This window comes from Chelonia mydas, chromosome 20 (assembly GCF_015237465.2).
Source record: "Chelonia mydas isolate rCheMyd1 chromosome 20, rCheMyd1.pri.v2, whole genome shotgun sequence".
NCBI classification, from domain to species: Eukaryota; Metazoa; Chordata; order Testudines; family Cheloniidae; genus Chelonia; species Chelonia mydas.
Window position 1 is genome coordinate 5,033,075 of NC_051260.2, and position 20,518 is coordinate 5,053,592.

A 20,518-nucleotide genomic window follows, 5' to 3' on the forward strand; every position below is an offset into this window, starting at 1 on the left:
ACCCAGAGCGCCCTCTGGTGGGTACATGTGGGTTCTACATTGCAACCGGATTCCGCTCAGCATCCATCCACCCCTGTTATTGGGTGAAGTGTGGACTGGCAACTCACGGACCAGGCGCGGTATAGGGTCCCAGTATGGGGAACTAGGAAAGAGGCAAGACCCCCAGTCTGGGTGAACTGGGAAACGATCCTCCAGTCTGGTAAAGGAGCAGGGTCCCCCAGTCTGGGGTAACTGGGCAAGGGGCAGGGTCTCCCAGTTTGGAACTGGGAAAGGGGCAGATCCCCCAATCTAGTGTAATGGGGTCTCCCAGTCTGGGTTGCTCTCCAGGAAATAAATCCCAGTCTCTGTGACCAGCAGGCCTATGGGTCAGCCATCCTGCCCGGGTCCATCTCTGTATTGTGGCTAGAGAGACCAGCCTCGCTGATTTCCTTCTAACAGCAAGTACTCACGGAAGGTCCGGGGGGGCCAGAAGCTCCTGTCTCACCATCTTTGCCAGGAAGACCCTAGAGAGAAAAGAAACCCCCAGGGCATTGATCAGTGAGCCCTTTTTAGCTACCAGACTGCTGTGCTTTTAAAATTCCCTCCCGGGACCTCGCAATCTTTCTCTGCTCCTGTTGCAACGGACTAGGCAGCAGTAGATTTCTCCATCTATCTGTCCATTTATCCAGCTGTTCGTCCATCCAGCTGGGCTCTCACCTGGGCCCCATATCACTAGGGCTTTGGTGCACCCACCCAATTCTGAAAAATCAAAAAGCTGCTCCTTGAGAGAGGAAGGTGCTGAGTTCAATTCCTGGCTTGGCCCGGCTGAGTCACTTAATCTATCCAGCCCTGTTTCCACCTGTACAATGGGGCTCCCAACGCTGCCTTTGTCACACATTGATTAAGTGACCCTCCTAAAACAAGATCTCTGCCAGCCAGGGGCAAAACTGGGAGGGAATCTCCCAGGAGCAGTGCGGGGAACCCTGTGGTGGGGGATATTTGAAGCTAGACTGGAGAGCCTTCTGTTAAAAGTGCAAAGGGGAGCAATCCTGCCTTGCCCCCAGGGAAATGGACTGGCCAGAGTCTGATTCTGGGCATGGCTGCCTGCAGGGAGGGGCTGGGATCTCTCCATGGGGTGTCAGCCTGTGTTGTAATAGAGCGGGGCGGGGAAGATAAACCCACTTACTCTCAGACCAGGAGCGCCGGGCAATCCCTTCTCTCCAGCTTTACCAGCCTCGCCCTAGGAGGAAAGAGAACACACGGCGTGGTGAACGAGGCTCCGATGTGACCAGAACAGGCTCGGGGATGCGGCTAGCAGCAGCTGTCCAGACTGACATCAGCGGGAGTGATACAAATGGGGTCCATGGAGCTGGGGCTAGCCCAGTCCTGGCTCCACTACGGCTGAGCTGAAGAAACGGCAGCTCCACGGGGCACCTGGACATGTTGGCGCCAACTCGGGGATTTCCCAGGGTCCTTTGCTTCGGGCCTCTCATTCCCCCTTTGCCCGATGCCCGCTCAGTGGCGAAGCTCTACCCCTGGCGCAGGGCTGTACATGTCGTATATGGACTGCAGAGATGGACTGCGGGGGGGCCCACTGCCACTGCAAGATTCTCCATTCCCCGCGGCCTCACTGGGATGCTGTCCCTTGGCCCACGCTTCCTGGCGGGAAGGGGACATGGGGGGGTGGGGTACCACTTCAGGAACGTGTACTTACGTTAGCACCTTTTGGCCCTGGGAAACCCATGACGCCAGGCTGCCCGCGAGCACCTTGTGGGCCTGGCGGGCCAGGGCGACCGTCCTCACCAGGGGCACCCTGCAGGGAGGCACAGAGGTTGGCACGTTAGTGGATGATTTCCCTCTTGCGCTCTGAGCAGCCCCCACGTGCAGCCTGCAGGAACCTGCGGCTTAGTCTGGGCAAAAGCGCTGGGTGTCCCATCAACTGTTGCATTCTGCACACAAGGCTCAGGCACCAACGGTGCCAAAGGCTGGGGGCTTCGTTCCCCCCCGGCAAAGCGCTGAGTTGAGGCTGTGCTGTTTTCGGCACTACGAGGCACTGCCCTGTCCCAGGAGGGGAGCACATTGCCAGGGGGCATTCTGAAAGTGCCATGATCACCCACCACTCAGCCATGCTCCCCTGGAACACGCCTACTGGCACGTGACACACAAACACATGGATTAGTGCTTCTTGCCCCAAAATATCTGCGCCCCCCCAGCACTGCCCAAAGCACAGCACCCACCTAATATCCCCTCCCCGATCACAGCCCCCACCGAGCACCCCCCAAAGCATAGCACCCACCCAATATCCCCACCCCAATCACAGCCCCCACCCAGCACCCCCAAAGCACAGCACCCACCCAATATCCCCACCCCAATCACAGCCCCCACCCAGCACCCCCAAAGCACAGCACCCACCCAATATCTCCACCCCAATCACAGCCCCCACCCAGCACCCCCAAAGCACAGCACCCACCCAATATCCCCACCCCAATCACAGCCCCCACCCAGCACCCCACAAGCACAGCACCCACCTAATATCCCCTCCCCAATCACAGCCCCCACCCAGCACCCCCCAAAGCACAGCACCCACCCAATATCCCCTCCCCGATCACAGCCCCCACCCAGCAGCCCCCAAAGCACAGCACCCACCCAATATCCCCTCCCCGATCACAGTCCCCACTCAGCACCCCCCAAAGCACAGCACCCACCCAATATCCCCTACCAAATCACAGCCCCACCTAGCACCCCCAAAGCACAGCACCCACCCAATATCCCCTACCAAATCTCAGTGCCCACCCAATATCCCCTCAATCATAGCCACTCTCTAATATACCCCCAAATCACAGCCCCCACCCACTACCCCCAAATATCAGTGCCCTCCAAATATCCCCCCAAATTTCAGCCCCCACCCAGCACTCCCCAAATCTCAGCACCCCCCAGTACCCTCAAAATCACAGCCCCCACCCAGTACCCCCCAAATCTCAACACTCACTCAATACCCCCAATGTCCAATATATACACCCAAAAACTTAGAGCCCACCTAGTACCTCCCAAAACTCAGAAGCCACCTCCTAGCCCCTTCCCCAAACTCAGCACCCCCTTAATTCAGTGCCCCTCAGAGCCCAACCCAGGAAGGAAGAGGAGTCTCACTTACAGAAGGACCGACTTTGCCTTGAGGACCAGCATCACCAGGGCGCCCAGTGAGACCCTGATGGAAAGAAGGAGGCAGGGAGTTAGGACTTTCCTGCGGATCCCTGCACTAGCCCTGCTCTGTGCTGGTTGTTCCTGCTTGTTTGCCGGCACTCAGGAGACAGTGAAACAGCCAGTCAGTTCTCCCCTGTGTCTTTGGAGGAAGGGACACCTCTGCTGCACACTACACAACAGGGCCCTGATCTCAGCTGGGGCAGGGACCGTCTCTCGCTGTGTGTCTGTGCAGCGCCTGGCACCATGGGGCCCTGATCTCAGCTGGGACAGAGACGGTCTCTCACTGTGTGTCTGTGCAGCGCCTGGCACCATGGGGGCCCTGATCCGTTAGGGCCTCTGGGTGCTACTGGAATGCAAAGAAAAAGAACGGAGCCTAGAGGAGCCCAGGCACGGGAATTATCCCCACTGCGGGGGAGGGGAGGAGTGTGATTGTCAATGGGGAGTCATTGGGGCTGGATGCTTTGAATACAGTATTCAGTGTCCTTCTGAGGATCTGCCCCTATATGGTTCAGCCTCACTGGGTCATGTCACCAGCCAGGGGACTCCAGCAGCAGCCAGTTACCCTGGAGTCTGGCAGGGGGGGCTCAGCACTGTTGGAGCGCCCCCTGTCGCTGGGCTGCGGGGCTGCACATTCCCTTATTACCACCTGCCAAAGGCTCAGAGGGGAGTGCGCCCCAGGGGCACCCCGGCTGTTGTGGTTAGTGCCACCTGCTGGTGCCTCGAGAGAGCTACATGTGCAGAAGATGGGATATCGGTGATAAACCGCTGGCTAGCAAAGGGAAAAGGTCCATCCAAAGCTCTGGGATTTCAGTGACAGGCGCCTCCTGGTTTTGACAACACCTGCAATACCCAACGCTGGGAAACGTGGCTGTGTATCTGGGCCGGCACCGAAACCCAGCTCTCGACATCCCCTCCCCCCCCGCCCCCCAAAAGTCTTATTCAGGCCCATTGACAGCCAGCGCTTCCCCTCACTGGTACCCACGTGCCGTCTCCTGCCTAGACTCTGGCTGAAGTGCAAACAGCTGGCGTTCTTGGCAGCACCGCATGCCAGCCCTGTGGGTGGGTCACCAGCAGAGTGATGCCTTGGGTTCTCTGGAGGCATGTTTGTCAGAGGGTGGAGATGGATGGCAGGAGAGAGATCACTAGATCATTACCTGTTAGGTTCACTCCCTCTGGGGCACCTGGCATTGGCCACTGTCAGTAGACAGGATACTGGGCTGGATGGACCTTTGGTCTGACCCAGAATGGCCATTCTTATGTTCTTATGAGATGCATGGGAAGTTGGGGTTCCATTTCTGCTCCCCCACCCCAAATAATGTTGCTTTCTCTAAACATTTTAACTCTTTCAGTCCCAGTTGTCAAGGCCAAGCTTGGCTGGGAGCTGATGCCATTTCCCCTTCATTCTCACCCTCGCGCCAGGCAGGCCGGGTTCTCCGGGACGTCCAGGATCACCAGTGGCTCCTTTAGGCCCCCCAAGGCCAGCAGGACCACGCTCGCCAGGGGCACCCTGTCCGGGGATAAGGAAGACATACACGTTAGCCAACCCAGTTCTAGGGGGCACCCAGGGGCAGGAGGCTGCACCACAACCAGTCTGGCTGGGGACAGGCTAGGCTGACGAAAGAGGCCTTAGCGTGTCATCGCTACGGGCCCCAATCTGGCTCCCGCTGGAATCACCGAGACTAAGGCTGCTGTGCGCTGGGTTGATCCCTGTAAAAAGGTGCACTGGCTCTTTGGGGAGTGGGATGGGAACTCCTCTGAGCCACCCCATCCAGCCTCGAAAGGCAGTCGGGAGACAGGAGACATGGGCAATGGACTGATCTCATACTATCCCTGTAGTCTCCAACCCCCTCTCCTCTCAGCCTCTACTTCAGAACCCGGAGAGCAGGGCAGGCTGGGAAATGGAGTCCACCGGGGCAGCCCTGTGGCAATCCCACCTGGGGGCAAGGCATGCTGGGAAAGAAGGGACATATATAAACCACAGCTGGGAGCTCAGAGAGGGCAGGAAGTTGGCTCTCTCCGGACAGAGTGCAGGGCCTTATGTTAGGGGCAGCTTATTTTTGCTCAGGAACGGTTCTGGGGGCAGATGTTGCCGAGCGGACCCGAGGAGTCATGCAGACGGTCGAGCGGCCCTCCTCCTGGGTGGATTGCACCAGACCCCAGGGCAGGGGATGTTCCTCTGCCTATAAATTCCACCCAGGACAGTAAGATGCCTAGGCTGAGTCTATGGCAGGTGACCCCTAGATCATTTGCTACCCCCATATTCTGCTCATTGAACAGGGGCAGTGATTTCACTCACCTTGGGCCCAGCGAGACCATCCTGACCTGGGAAGCCACGGTTTCCAGGAGAGCCCTAGGAAGGAGGAGACGACAAGGGTGGCATCAAGGTATTAGGTACCACTATCCTCCCTCCACTAGTTTCCCGGCCCTGTACAGGCCAAGGAGATGGATGAGCTCAGCAGTCCCCACCCCAAGCCACACACCTGTAGCTGAGCTCACTCTGAATTGGGAGTCCCAGGGCTCGCCCTGGGGTGGGCGTTACACTGCGAATCCCATGTGGCGGACACGCCATGAATGCCGGGGGCTTGCACCGTGATGGGCTCACATCACAGGGGCTGCCAATCCTGCAGCTCACCCCTCCGGGTGGCCTTTACACCCTGGCTCCTGGGGATCCTGCTACCGGAGCCGTTGCCCCGTGTATCCCAGGGCTCGTGCCACGGTGGCTGTCACCGGCTTTCTGTCCCGTGCCAGGCTGCCAAGCATGGTGATGTCTCCAGCGTGGAAGCATGATGCTGATGGCACTTACTCTCTCTCCGGGGGGTCCAACAGGCCCAGCAGCACCGGGCTCACCACGGCCACCTCTCTTGCCTTCTTCGCCAGCCGGGCCGGGTGCTCCCTGTGGCCCTGCGGGGCCCTGTGGGGGGACACAAGGAGAGCATGCATTAGTCTTCCTCATCCTCTCACCCGCCACGTAGGACAGTGCGAGGGACCTTCCTACACCAGCCACTGCGGTACATGGCCTCTATCACATACCAGCTGAGGCATGTGCATTGCAGGAAGGCAGCGTGGTCTAGTGGGTGGGGCCTGGCCCTCGGAGCCAAGCGACTAGGATCCTATTCCCAGCTCTGCTGTGTGACTTTGGGCAAGTTGCATCCATTTCCTCTATTAACCTCTGTCTGGTTCACTTCGACTGCAAGCTCCCCCATGGCAGGGACTGCCCGTACAGCCCCTAGCGCCATGAGGCCCTGGTCTCAGACAGAGCCTCTCAGAGCTGTTTAATAATAGCGACGTAGAAGGAACCCTGGCCAGATCCACCTCTCAGGCCATTGCCTCTCTCTGGGAGATGTAAACAGGAGCACAATGCAGTTCTGAACTGTTTGTGACCGCCCATCAGCACAAGGGTCCTGCAGGGTGGGCCAGATCCTGTGCTGGTGTAAATCAGCTGTAGCTCCTCAGAAGTCAGAGCTGAGCTGATTTACACCAGCAGAGGATCTGGCCCCATTGTATTCAGGCTGGTTAATGGAGCGGTGAGAGAATGTTCTTGGCCTAGCGGAGAAGTTCTGGGAGGCAGAGGCTAAATGCAACAGGGTGGCTATTGTTTCCCTTCCGTGAGCTCAGCGCGAGGGCCCGGCAGGGCTTGCTAGCCAAGGGGCCAGTTAGGGGAAAAGGCTCATTAACTGCGGGAGAGACTCTCTCTTCTGCCAAGCGTGCCGTGAAGCAGGGAACAGGTGCATGGGGGAATGAGGGCTACCCCAGCACGGTCAAGGGATGGGATTCAAACGACACCCTGGGGAGGCAGGGCAGCCTAGTGGCTAGAGCACTGGACTGCAACTCAGAAGATCTGGATTCAGGGCTCTGCTGGTGACTTTAGGCAACACGTTCCCTCTCTCTTTCCTCCCGCACTAGTTAGGCCATCAGGTCTTTGGGGCAGTATCTGTCACTCACTACATTAACCGTGTGTCTACTGGAGAAATTAGCTCAGGATGTATCCTGTACATTGCTGTAAGGGCCTAGGGCTTAGGAGGAGAAGGTTGTCATTCTGTGCTCAGCGCCTGAGAGTCCTGCCCAGAGAACCCTGCGGGCGTGTGCTGGAGGGTTACGTCCAAGGGGCGTCTGCGAGGGCACACTTGCCCACCGCTGGGTTCGTGCTGGATGGCCCATGACTATAAATCACAGGATTTCGTCAGACCGTAGATCACATTCAAGCTGGTTTGCTGGATACTCACCGATTCACCTTTGGGGCCTTGTTCGCCTTTGAAGCCTGCAATGCCAGGGTCTCCCTGCAGAGAAAGAGAGAGCTCTCACTCATCGTCCCATGGGACCAGTGCCCACACGCTCCTCCAGGTACGTCTCCGCAGGCCGTGAATGCCGCTCGAGGGTGGATTTCCAAGGGAGCGGTGTTTGCACACCCTGAAATATCCGATGGCGTACGCTGATCCCTTTCCCCGGGGCACATGGCAGGGGGAGGGGGATTTGGGGCACATGGCCTGGAACAGCAGCCCACGGCAGAATTTGTGGCAAAGGGAAGGGTAAGCGGCATCACGAGCAGTGTCTGGCATGGGGAACAGGAGATGCCGTCAAGGTGGAGTCTGCGGTATGTGAGAGGGGAAGGTGGCACTGAGAGGAGAATGTGGCCCCGGGGCAGGTTGTGGCATCGGAGGCGGGAGGTCAGCACCGGGGAGAGGCTGTGGCATCGGCAGGGGTCGGCACCGGGGAGAGGCTGTGGTGTCGGTGGGGGAGGGGTTAGCACCCGGGAGAGGCTGTGCATTGGGCGGGGGGGAGGTGTCTGCACCGGGAGGAGGCTATGTTGTGGGGGGGGTCGGCACCAGGGGAGGCTGTGGCATCAGGAGGCTCAGCACCGGGAAGAGGCTGTGGCGTTGGGGGGTCGGCACTGGGGGAAGGCTGTGGTGTCGGTGGGGGAGGGAGGTGTCAGCACCAGAAGGAGGCTGTGGCATGGGGGGGGTCGACACCAGGGGGAGGCTGTGGCTGGGGGGGGGGGGTCGACACCGGGGGGAGGCTGTGGCATTGGGCGGGGGGGGGAGGTGTCAGCACCAGGGGGAGGCTGTGGCATGGGGGGTCAACACCAGGGGGAGGCTGTGGCATGGGGGGGGGTCGACACCGGGGGGAGGCTGTGGCTTGGGGGGGGTCGGCACCGGGGACAGGCTGTGGCTTGGGGGGGGTCGGCACCGGGGACAGGCTGTGGCATGGGGGGGGTCGGCACCAGGGGGAGGCTGTGGCGTGGAGGGGGGTCGACACCGGGGGGAGGCTGTGGCATTGGGCGGGGGGGAGGTGTCAGCACCAGGGGGAGGCTGTGGCATGGGGGGGTCAACACCAGGGGGAGGCTGTGGCATGTGGGGGGGTCGACACCGGGGGCAGGCTGTGGCATGGGGGGGGTCGGCACCGGGGGGAGGCTGTGGCTTGGGGGGGGTCGACACCGGGGGGAGGCTGTGGCATGGGGGGGGTCGGCACCGGGGACAGGCTGTGGCGTGGGGGGGGGTCAGCACTGGGGAGAGGCTGTGGCGTGGGAGGAGTCGACACCGGGGGGAGGCTGTGGCATGGGGGGGGTCAACACTGGGGGGAGGCTGTGGCATGGGGGGGGTCAGCACCGGGGGGAGGCTGTGGCATGGGGGGGGTCGGCACCGGGGACAGGCTGTGGCATGGGGGGGTCGGCACCAGGGGGAGGCTGTGGCGTGGAGGGGGGTCGACACCGGGGGGAGGCTGTGGCATTGGGCAGGGGGGAGGTGTCAGCACCAGGGGGAGGCTGTGGCATGGGGGGTCAACACCAGGGGGAGGCTGTGGCATGGGGGGGGGTCGACACCGGGGGGAGGCTGTGGCTTGGGGGGGGTCGACACCGGGGGGAGGCTGTGGCATGGCGGGGGGGGGTCAGCACCGGGGAGAGGCTGTGGCATGCGGGGGGTCGGCACCGGGGGGAGGCTGTGGCTTGGGGGGGGTCGGCACCGGGGGGAGGCTGTGGCATGGGGGGGTCGGCACCAGGGGGAGGCTGTGGCATGGAGGGGGTCGGCACCGGGGGGAGGCTGTGGCATGGGGGGGGTCAGCACCGGGGGGAGGCTGTGGTTTCAGGGTGGGGAGGCTGTGGCGTATGGAAGGGGGACGCGGCATTTCTTTGCACTCTACAAACACGTCCCCTGCTGCAGACCTGCTCCCCCAGGTTCTTACCGTCTGACCTTTGGGACCCAGAGGCCCAGTTGCACCTTGAGGCCCGGGAGGCCCACGTGGCCCAGGGAACCCGGGGGCACCGGCAATTCCAGGAGCACCCTGTTGACAGCACAGAGGAGGCGGTGGTTAGGAGGTCCAAGAGAAGGGTCCGGCCGCCCCTCGCCCTGCAGCCGAGAATCCACCACATCCCTTGGCTCAGCACGTCCATGCGGCATTAATTCCCATGGCAGGGGCGGATGCACCTGCTGCGCTGGGCCAAGGCGACTTGAACCCCCCTCCTTTGTTGTTGCAGGCTCCGTCCACCCCCACTGAATTCCCCACTTCCCCTTGGGCGTCAAGGCCGAGTCCTACTCACGGCTGATCCTTTAGCGCCGGGGATGCCGTCGGTTCCAGGGTTACCCTAGAAGCAAGGAGAAGATCAATGAGTGACTAGCAAATCCCTTGCCAGTGGGCCAGGGAGGTCCTATGGGGGCTCAAGGGGAGCTGTCGTAGGTTCCACCAAAGAAACAGGAGCGAATTCAGCAGGGGGAGAATTACTCAACAAATTCCCCTCTGGGGAAAGGGTAAGAGGGCTGTGACTAAGGCTAATGCCCTGCAGTGACAGGTATCAATCAGACTAACAGCTGGAGGGGCCGGAGCAAGCCCTGACAGGCTGCAGCTGCAGCAGGGGAAAGGCAAGGTTAAAGATATATCGAGACCCTGGAGGGACAGTTCCGGTAATGGAACCCGCTAGGAAAGGAAGCTGGATCTAGATTCCAATTGACCAGGCACGGCTGCTGGCGGGAGTGGTGGCTCCTGCCACAATGCAGGGGGAAGAGATCAGGGATGCTAACGGAGGAGGAGGAAGGATGGTCTAGTGGATAGTGCTCTTCCTGTGTCACCTTGTGCCAGTCAGCTAGGCCCCTAACTCCTTTGATTTGGGTGGGAACTAGGGGCCTAAATACCTTTGAGGATCTGGACCTTCAAGTCCAGCGTGCCTCAGTTTCCCCACTGGTAAAATGAGGTTAATACTCCCTGTATCACTCATGGTGGGAGTGGGCGTGAGGCCAAATGAGGCTGGCTGCCTGGGGCAGGAGAAGAGATACGAGACCAGAAGGGGGTCGTATTTGGAGGTGTTAAACTGGGCGGGGACCCTGCGCTCCTGAGGGACAGGGGTTCTTCAGGTAACTCATCACCTGGACGGGCTTTCTCCTTTCTCTGTGATTATAGCCCTTATCCCCCCCCAAGGCTTGGGGGCAATTAAAGACAAGAGCCCCCCGGCTAGGCAGCCCCTCTGCCATGGCAGAAAGGGGCCAGTTACTTACGGGTGCCCCTGAAGGTCCGGGGGAGCCGGGAGTGCCAGATTCACCTCTGGGGCCTTGAGCGCCCTCAGGGCCACGAGCACCAGTGGGGCCAGCTTCCCCCTGCGAAGGGAAAAGGAAAAGGGATAAAGAGAACAGAATCCCACAGCGGAGAGGCAATGCCTAAATGCCATCCTGTTTGAACCACCCTGGCCTGGGAGGCTTCCATGTGGATGGGGCTAGACGCTCTGTCCAGTTAAAAGTGGAACAGCCTGTAAACGGGAGAGGTAGTGTGGCTTAGTGGGTGACGCCTCTCTGCCTGACCTCTAACACTGCCGGGTTGAGTGACCCTGTGCAATTCACTTTCCCCTCCCACCCTTGGTCTATGTAGACTGTGAGCTCATCTGGGCAGTGTCTGTCTGTGCAGTGCCCGGCATGGTGTGGCTCTGATCTCAGTGGGGTGTCTACATACTTCCCTAGTCTCTCTGGTCACTCATGATACAGCAGCTGAGGGGGCGGTGTGTGTCCGTGAACCTTTCTACAGAGGACACAAGGAGGAAGGAATCCACTCCCAGCACCAGTATTTATGAGTGTCTTTCTTCTGTCTCTTTCGGAGGATTTGGAGCCATAACTTTCCAAAGCGGCTGGTGATTTTGGGGACCCCAACTGAAGACGCCTTTCAAGAAGCCTGATTTCCAACACATGCTGAGGGATCCACCCTCGGAAACCCAGGCCTCTTTAAGGGATCTCACGCCAGGCAGCCAAAATCGCTACGTTTTTGGAAAAGATTGCTAAGATTTTGGAAAATCGCAGCCTTCCTCCACACATACCTTGAGCCTGCACTAGCCCCTGTCCCAACCCGCCATGGCGGCTTTGCCTTTACTTGGGGATTTATTGCTTTTTCAATAAATTCTCTCCTCTTGGGATTAAAAGACCCGGGCGCTGAATAAAGAAACTTCAAACGCAGCTCACTGCTCTCATCCGCCCCTCAGCTGCATCAGGGAGGGGGAGATCATGTGTCTTTCAATCTCGTCCAACGAGCCCACGCTGCTGCTGCTCATAATGAGGATGATTATTACTGAAGTGCCATTGTCTGCCTCTCCACGACCGCATCTCCATGGTGCCCTGTGCTGTCTGGTAACTGGGGAAACCAGCTGAGAGAATAGCAGCCAGGAGCCAAATGCCACATGCCTCCCAGCCACACTCCTGCAGGGGGGATTCCCAGGGAAATATCCCTCTAGATCTCTCTCCTCCTTGCTGATCTTACAGGCCTCCCATGCATCTGATTAAAGAAATCACCAGGCTGGGACATGTGGGGGGAAGAGATAGGACTTATGGGGGTGCCCCTTGGACTGGATGGAGGTGGCATTGGGAAATCTGGTGGGGGTGGGGGCTGCCTCTTTTCAGATTGTCCTGGCCCTCTGGGTGGTCATTTTTCAGCTGGATGCTTTGCCCCGAGGCCTGGTTTTATTGACTTTTTATTTGTTTAACCAGGGGCTCAATCCTGAGCCAGCAAAGCCGTTAAACACAAGATTAAGGATAAACCCGTGAATGGGTCCCGTTGACATTAATGGGATTGCCGCACGTGCCTAAAGCAAAGTGCGCGTTCTCCTGGTTCGGGGCCAGAGCACTCAAAATTTTTCAGGGCCAACCCCCTGGGGCAGCCCTGTTTACTCCCTGGAGTCACCTGCCCTTTTTCTCTCCCTCTCTCTGTTTTTTCTTCTTCTCTTTCTCTTGCTCCCTCTCCTTATCTCTCTCTTTCCCACTCTTTCTTCTTCCTCTTTTTCTCCTTCTTTTTCCATTTCTTTCTCTCTGTTTCTTTATCTGTTTTCTCATTCATTCTTTCTTTTTCATTCAGTTTCTCTTCCATTTTTTCTTTCTTTTTCCCTTTCTTTTCCCATTCTTCCTCTCTTTTCACTCTTCCTTCCCTTCTTTCTGACATTTCCCCCCATCTTATCTCTCTCTTTCTCCTTCATTCTTTCTGTCATTCACTCTCCTCCCATCCTTTCTTTTCTTTCTCTCTCTCTGTCTCTCCTTTCACACTCACTCCTTCTCATCCCATCTTTGCTCGCTGCTCCAGCAGGTGACCCTGAAAATACATGTCAGGCTGGAGGTGAGCGGAGGAACTGAAGTGCTCAGTGGATTTTCACTGATGCTTGCAAAAAGGCCAGGGGAGGGCATTTCTGGCTGGCCCCCCACTCAGCTAAGTGAGAAGTGTCTGCCGGAGACTCATCACCTACCTTAGAGCCTGGGCCGCCAGGGAATCCAGGAGCTCCGGAGGGGCCGACGGGTCCCTGGGCGGAGAGAAACAGAAGTTAGAGTCGGCCCTCAAGGAAGAGCAGCAAAGTCCAAATTCAAAGATCAGGCAGGACGCAGCCATTTGGGGACAGTGCGTGGATTGAAGCCCACATAAGCACAGACAAAGGGCTCCTTATCAGGTGGGGAGGGGGAGTGTCGCATGGTCCCCAGAGGGTTAAAATCTAAACCGGAGGGCCCACAAGGCGGGAGCTCCAGGGGACGAGTATAGGCCACTAGAGGGACTCGGGACAGCTTAGTTGCATGGTCTAGACAGGTGGGTCTCGCAGGGGCACTGCCAAGGGAAGTGTGCCAGACATGGGGTACGCACCCCCAGGGTTCGTACGGCAATCAGTCCCTACCCCTTAGCAGAACAAGTGCCCAGACTAGTGACTATCTCCCGGCGGGGGAACTGTCACAGGGGGCTCTCATCGTATAGCTCACATGCACACATTGCTGGGGAACCGCACAGAACACGGTGAGCACCACTGGAGGGCTCACTAGCTATTTAAGGGGATACCATCCAATTCCTCTACTCTGCTGGGGAAAAGAGGGGGTGGGCAATTGCTGGAGGGAGTGCGTGTGTGTGATGTTTTCAGTCTTATTGGGGGCGGGTGATCTCTTCGGGACAGGTCCCGGTGTTTCGTTCTGTGTTTGTACAGTGCCTGGCACAACGGGGCCCTGGGGCCGGGACTGGGCCTGGGAGGTGCTACAAACAATAAATAATAACTAGAACTCCTGCGCTTAGGATGTGATGTGGAGGGAGCCCAGGGTACACGGGCCGGGGCCCATATTAAAAAATATTTCCAACCCTCTAAAACACACACCGTCGAGACAGTTTTCAGCAAAACTGTCCTGTGCAAAGACTGTAATTTTAGAAGACGTAATATACAGAAAACAAAGTACTTACAGGGGGGCCAGCTGGGCCAGGGAGACCGTCATTGCCACGAGCACCCTGTGGAAGCAAGGCAAAAGAGAGAGCCTCCTTAATAAGTGACACGACGTGTGACTAGCTAACAGGTAAGACAGTGTGGTCTAGTGGGTAGTGCACTAGACTGGGACTCAGGAGACCTGGCTTTTGTCCTCAGCTCTGCCAGTAACCTTGGGCCAGCCATTTCCCCTTGATCTTTTCTGTTTTCTGTGTAGATAGTTAGCTCTTTGGGGGCAAGGACTGTCTCTTGCTATATGCTTATACAGCACCCAGCATGGTGGGGCCCTGATCTCAGCTGGGTCCTTTGTAATAAGAAGGTGACAGCAACCAGCGTCGCATTACTCTGCTGGACAATGTCTGCTTAGGGGATGTCGGCGCAAAGGGGGAAGGGGTGAGCCAACGAGCCACACAAGTTCCTAAGCCAAATTCACCTCTAGTGTCAATCCGTCGGTTTAAATGGAGCAGGGCTGAATCTGGCCCTTTAGATTTTAAAAGAAGGGTGGTGACGGGCTGTGACTCCTTTCCAGTTAAAGCTCTGAGGGCAGATGCAGAAAGCAGGAGGGATTTTTGCAAGCCACTGGGGGCTGCTGAATTCATGCAGTGAGGACAGTATAGGTATTGTATTTTAACATTGTCTCCACATGGGCTGGCATACTAAGCTACATCCCCTAGGAGGCGCCGTGTAGGAGCTCCCACCGGCAAAACATACCTTCCTTTACCAGTGTATTCTAAATATGGAGCAGAAGTCAGTGGGGCCGGTTCCTTGATGGTGTCAGTTAACACCGCTCCATTGAAGTCCGTGGACCAGATGCCCAGCTCGTGTAAATCAGCTGTAGTTCCATCCAAGGCAATGGAGACGCACCACTTTACACCAGCTGAGGATTTGCAGTTGCTCTTTTACACTAAAAGGGCCTGATTCTGGTTTCGCCTCGACCACTGTTTGCACACTGGAGTCACTCCACTGACTTCTGTAGAATGACTCCTGATTTTCAGCATCCGGCCCGTCTGCCTCAAACAGGGCTTGACTGAGCATGGATTTCAGCATCCCCCTGCAAGCCACTAGTCCACAGTGAAGCACAAGTGAGCAGCCATCGTTCCTTTCCTGCACCAGGCAGCAGCTGAGAAAGCGCCAGACACGCTACAGGGGATCAGTAAAGGGGAGCCATCCTGATCTTGGAGGAAGTCCACTGCCGCTGATGATTTGACACCGGGGTGCACGAGAGCGGAATCAGGCTTTTGATGTGTCTGAGTAGCAGCCATGCTGTGCTTAAACAGACAGCTGAAAAAGTATCCGCGAAGCCTTGCCGTGAGGAATTCATTACCCAGAGGAAAGGGGGCATAAGGAGGAAATGAGATGAAAGCCTGAAATGCCAGGAAACATTTCTTCAGACTTAGATCTGCTTTATTAGGCCACGGAGCGAACTCCCAGGGGAAGCAGGAGGAGCCCTGGGCTGGACAAAGCCCTTTATTGTGAAAAACATCCCTGTGTTAGCTGGGGGCTGGGGACTGGACTGCAGATCTGGGACCCAAGTAGCTCTTTCCAGTCTGGCTCTGTGGGTCTGTAGATGTAGCAAACCAAAACCACTAAGGATCTAGAATTGCCAGCCCTAAACATTGAACGGTCAAGAGTCAGGCCTCAAAAATATGAGATTGGCTTAAAAATTATGAATTCTGGGTCTTTTTCTTTGTCTTCCAGTTTATTTTGCAATGGGATCACATTTCTAAGCTTTTCTCTGCAACTAGAGAATGCATTCTGGCTAGAATCTTGCTGGGTTTTTTTAAGTGAAAGCTGAGATTCTCCCATATTCCCATGACTCCAGGAGCTGGGGCTTTCAGAAAACCACCAAATATCACAATGAAATTGCCAGAGTTGGCAACACAGAGATTGTCAGTGAAGGCTGACGCAGTCCGGGTTGTGTCCTGGGTGCCAAAGTCTCGGTTCACACTGATGCTGAATTCCACACCAGTCTGGACTGGCGATGCTCGGATGGTTTACGTTACAGACCTTGGTGTAACTTTGACACTAACAGATGCCAGAAACAGCTGTTTCAAAGATGCATGTGGCCCGCCAGGAGGCAGCTGCCCTCAGGGAAACTTTGGCCCAAGTCCTCAAAAGTATTTAGGCACTTAACTCCCATTGGGCTGGGGCTATCTGGGGGACGGCAGGGCCTCACCATGTTCACCCACCCTTATCGGTATGATACCGAAGTATCTTCCCTGGCTCTTCATCGGCTTCAAGGCACTCAGCAGACGCCTTGCAGGAATCGGGGATGGGGCCAAAATCTCTTGCCGAACTTCCCAGCCATTCCAGGGGCTTTCACGGGCTCAGCGAATGGGGCGGGGGGATTTTATGCTTCACTATGTTACCAGCTGACAGCTAGAAGCCCTGGGGACTTATGAGAAAATGTAGGAAACGTGTCCAGGCACGACGGGCCTAACCGGGTACTGCACTGAGCGCCTGAACCGACAGCAGTGCCCAGATCGCCTGTCGCTACGGCTCTTCCGTGCGACACACAAAGCGCCTGTATCTGCAGCTTTGCTAAGCAACACACCAAATGCCTGTACCTACAGCTTTGCTGAGCACCGCACCGAGCGCCGGTACCTCCTGATTTCTTGTGCAACGCTCAGATCTGCTAAGTAATACACAGAGCACCTGTACCTCCCGTTTTTCTGTGCAACTCGCAAGCTCCTGTATTGGCTTTTGATCAGCACCGCACCGCGTGCCTGTCCCTAAACATTTCCTAACTACGCAGAATTCTTCCGTCAACCTAGCTGCCGCGTCTCACGGAGCTGGATTACCTACATCGACGGGAAAAAACCCTTCCGTCGCTCCGGGGAGCGCCGTCGCGACGTGGACAGGGCCCGCGACTGAGCTGTGGGCAGGGCCGGCGATTGAGCGTTACAGTCTCTCCGATGAGCCATGCACTCGGATGAGAGCTCAGTGCAGAGGGCCAAGCTGTACAGCTTCCCAGGGCTTCGCTGGGTGTCTAGGCCGGACCCCCTGCCCAGGGCTGAGTTTCACCCTAATTGCATACTCCAGGCAGGGCTCCGCTCCCCCTGGGACAATATACCCACGACCTTGAAGAAGACAGCCCCTCCCTGTAGGCGGCAAGCAGGGGGCCTATGTCAGGTGCCCGGGGAGATGTCAGGGTCAGTCATGTCAGGCAGACACGGTGCCCGGCAAGGAGCTGAAGCATTGGGAGAGCTCATTAGCAGCTCCCAAGCCTGCCAATGGAGCCAGGGCAGAGTTACCCGCGACTGAGGCGTGTTAGGGGCCTATCTTGCAGCGGCTTTTAATGGGACTTGGGCGCATAAGCTCTGAGGCCCATTGAAAAAGCCAGCTTACGTGGCTCTGAAGGACACTCAGCTCATTGCAATCTAACGAGAGTCGCTTGGGTGAAGCCCACGCCGCCTGAGGCAACCCAGAGCATCTTGTTGTTGCAAACCGGGAGGCCCGACGCAATCTGCCACTATGCGGTTGCGCAGCAAGGTGCTTCCCAAGCATGTCTCTGCTCTGACTCCTGCACCCCACGGCATGGCACGATGCAGGCTCCTCCGCTGATTCCTGCAGGCCGATGCACGCCCCTGCGCTCAATCCTGCAGCCAGATGCAACCCGATGAACTCTAACTTCTGCAGTCCAGTGCACGTCCCAGCGCTCTCTCCTGCGGCCCTTGCAGCCTAGTTCGGGTCACTGTGAGGCAGGAAGGCCAATGCAACACGCTGCCCCGCTGCAATACGATCCGATGCAATGCAGCACAAGCCTTCACTAGGCGGCCTGAACCCAGCTGCAGCGCAGCAAACGGGCAAAGGAAGCAGTGGGATGCAACTCACCGCAGGACAGCATGATTCACGGGGCAAGGCACTGCACAGAGACCACACTCATCGCTCGCCTACGGACCACAGTCTTCCCTCCCGGCTGTAAACTGGTCTCTGCCAGGACAGATCCTTGCAACAGGATTGTCCTTAACATTTGCTCAGCCCCAAGCTGCCAGAAGGGGGTGGAAATTCACCAGTGGATTGCCTGAGACCAGAGAGAAACCATGCCTTGGGAGGGAGTCAGGCCAATCAGCTGCTGGCAGATCTGGCCCGTGAGCCGTTTTAAGCCGGCCCGCGAGCTCCCGACAGGGAGCTGGGTTGGGGGGCGCACCACATGGCTCAGCCCTGCTCCAGGCGGGGTGCCAGGTCAGGGGCCACACCACGCAGCTCCTGGAAGCCGCAGCATGGCCCCACTCCGAGGGTCGGGGTCCGCTCCCCGCAGAGGAGCCGGAGAAGGGACATACCACTGTTTCCGGAAGCCGCTTGAGGTAAGCGCCGCTTGGAGCTGCACCCCTGAGCCTCTCCCCCAACCCCCTACCCCAGCCCACACCCCCAACCAGAGCCATCAACCCCCTCCTGGACCCCAACCCCAATTTTGTGAGCAGTCATGGCCCGCCGTACAATTGCTATTCCCCGATGTAGCTCTCAGGCCAAAAAGTTTGCCCACCCCAGCTCTAGAGGGATGCCTGTGGTAGTCCCTTGTTCAGTGGACACCTCCGCGGATGTTATCTGAGTAGATAATGAGAGCTAAAGACTAAAGAGAAAAATGTCCAAAGCACCTCAGTGACTTAGGAACCTAAGTTCCATTTTCTGGAGTGATTTAGGCACTTAGGAGCCTAAATCCCACCAACTTCCAATAGAACTCGGGCTCCAAAAGCGTCGACATCACTTTTGAAAATGGGACTTAAGCTCCCAGGTGACGCACGCTCCTAAATCACTTGGGTCCCTTTGAACATTTTTACCCGGAGGCGCCCAAATCCCATTGATTTTCAAGGAGACAGAGGCTCCGAAGCACCTCGGTGACTCGTGAAAAGAAAGGATTTCAGCTCCCAAATCCCCTAGGCGCCTTTGAAAATTTTACCCTACAATCTATAGCGTTGGCACCAAAATTGGTAACAGCAGAAGCCATTTAATTCCAACATGCTCCCACTGTCAGCATCGTCTTTCGCTTTCTGCAGAACCTCCCCACAAATCAGAACAGCTTAAATACATACATATTTTTTTCTTGCTTGGAATGTCCATGTTGCCTCTTTCTGGGATTTCGCCATGACAACCACATGGAGGCGTGGCTAAATTGAGTAATTAACTGGAGGGCGGGACTTAAAGATGAATAACCAATCAAAAGGGGGGGGGGTTCTTTGCAAGGAAGTGATACAAATGGAGGAACGGGGTCACGCCAGATTTTCAAGAGGGCTCGGCAACCAGCATGCAACCAGCGTGCTTGGGTCTTGTCAGAAACCAGCCGCTTGTTTTGCTGGCTAAAAATGGGAGCTGAACACTTTGGAAATCTGACCTGGGTAATGCCAACAGGGGCTGGCAGTGTCATTTTGGAAGGAGATTATATTTGGTTATTTCGGACCTGGGATTGGCCGGGATTCTTCTCTTGTCTAAAGTATTAAAGAGTTTCCCACTCATTCAGGGCATAAGAGGGGCCCCATGATTACTGCTGATTGCAATTTTTCCACCGCCATGTTTTTTCAATGAGAAATGGCATTTTTTGGATGCAACTTCCCCCCCAAAACGTCCATTTTCTTGCAAATTTTTGGGGAACCCTCCCCCACAACTAAACATTTTTAAACCAAAATATTTTGGTTTTAGGGCTTTTTGACAATAACCTGAGATTGTTCTGATGGAAAGGAAAAAAATGATTGTTTCGTCAAAATTTCTCATAGGGAAAAAGAATAATTTCCCGACTAGCTCTCTCCGCGGTAGTGGTATTGTGCGACTCAGGGAGCAGATCCCTTCCCTGAGAGGGAGCAGGGGATGTTTCGCTGTGTGGGAGGAGTTGCAGGGAATTATAATGATGGTGGTTAGTTACTATTATTGTCCTGGTTTGTTATACACCTATTGCACAGCAAGTGGCTGCAAGGGCCAGGAAAACAGGCAGTATGGAAGGAAACTTTAATACTCACAGCAGCACCAGATGGGCCGGGACGTCCTCTTTCACCTGGGAGACCACGGGGCCCCTGAAAAACAGCAATGAAAATAATGAGGCTTGTCTTATTACAGACCCCTTATCGCAAGCCTTTTGTGTGCTCTCAATCTCTACCTTTTAGCACCTTTTTAGTTACATCAGAATGAACTATAATGAGTGTATCAAAGAAATCTGGGTAAGCCTGATCCTCAGTTCCTGCACTTCAAAGCACCCTTTGCACTCCTTGTATTCTGGAGCTGTGCCCCTGGTATAAGCTGAAGCAGCCTTGGGGTTGCTCTAGCTGTCACTCTGCTTCCCATTGCCTCCCATTGGCATGGAAAGCTGACATAATGCAGGGTTCTCCAGCCACATCCCCCACTTCAGCCCCTATTCTGTGGGGCTGGGAGCAGGGCCAGTGCAGAGCATTTACATCAGCTTTACATTGGCCTGTGCAGAGGGTGCTCTCAGAATGTCTACACTTTAAGCCTGGGGTCTGTCTCCGGGTTTGAGCCCAAGCCCTGCTTCCGTCCACACACGCGTCAGCCTGATTCGGGTCGATAAGCACGCATGACCTGGGTCCCAAGATCCTGCTAGGAGGGTGGGTTAGAGCCCGAGACCCACTGTGGCTCAGGTCCAAGGCCTGTCATTTTGCAGTGTGGATGGAGGTCAAGCTGCAGAGCCCAGTCTGAAGGTCTCTGTAGCGCAGT

General features: G+C 56.7%; 1 protein-coding gene across 2 annotated transcripts in view; it reads right to left on the reverse strand.

Moving 5' to 3' along the window:
• Positions 1-20,518, reverse strand: part of COL2A1 (collagen type II alpha 1 chain) — a 64,118-nt gene that overhangs the window by 24,795 nt on the left and 18,805 nt on the right. For both annotated transcript variants that reach the window (XM_037884045.2, XM_043533071.1), the window contains 14 exons: positions 19,810-19,863; positions 13,840-13,884; positions 12,875-12,928; positions 10,659-10,757; positions 9,710-9,754; positions 9,355-9,453; positions 7,404-7,457; positions 5,984-6,091; positions 5,477-5,530; positions 4,589-4,687; positions 3,131-3,184; positions 1,694-1,792; positions 1,166-1,219; positions 450-503 (listed from right to left, as the gene is read on the reverse strand). In XM_037884045.2, the coding sequence (XP_037739973.1) occupies positions 450-503; positions 1,166-1,219; positions 1,694-1,792; positions 3,131-3,184; positions 4,589-4,687; positions 5,477-5,530; positions 5,984-6,091; positions 7,404-7,457; positions 9,355-9,453; positions 9,710-9,754; positions 10,659-10,757; positions 12,875-12,928; positions 13,840-13,884; positions 19,810-19,863 (972 nt within the window). The remainder of the gene's footprint in view (positions 1-449; positions 504-1,165; positions 1,220-1,693; positions 1,793-3,130; positions 3,185-4,588; positions 4,688-5,476; positions 5,531-5,983; positions 6,092-7,403; positions 7,458-9,354; positions 9,454-9,709; positions 9,755-10,658; positions 10,758-12,874; positions 12,929-13,839; positions 13,885-19,809; positions 19,864-20,518) is intronic.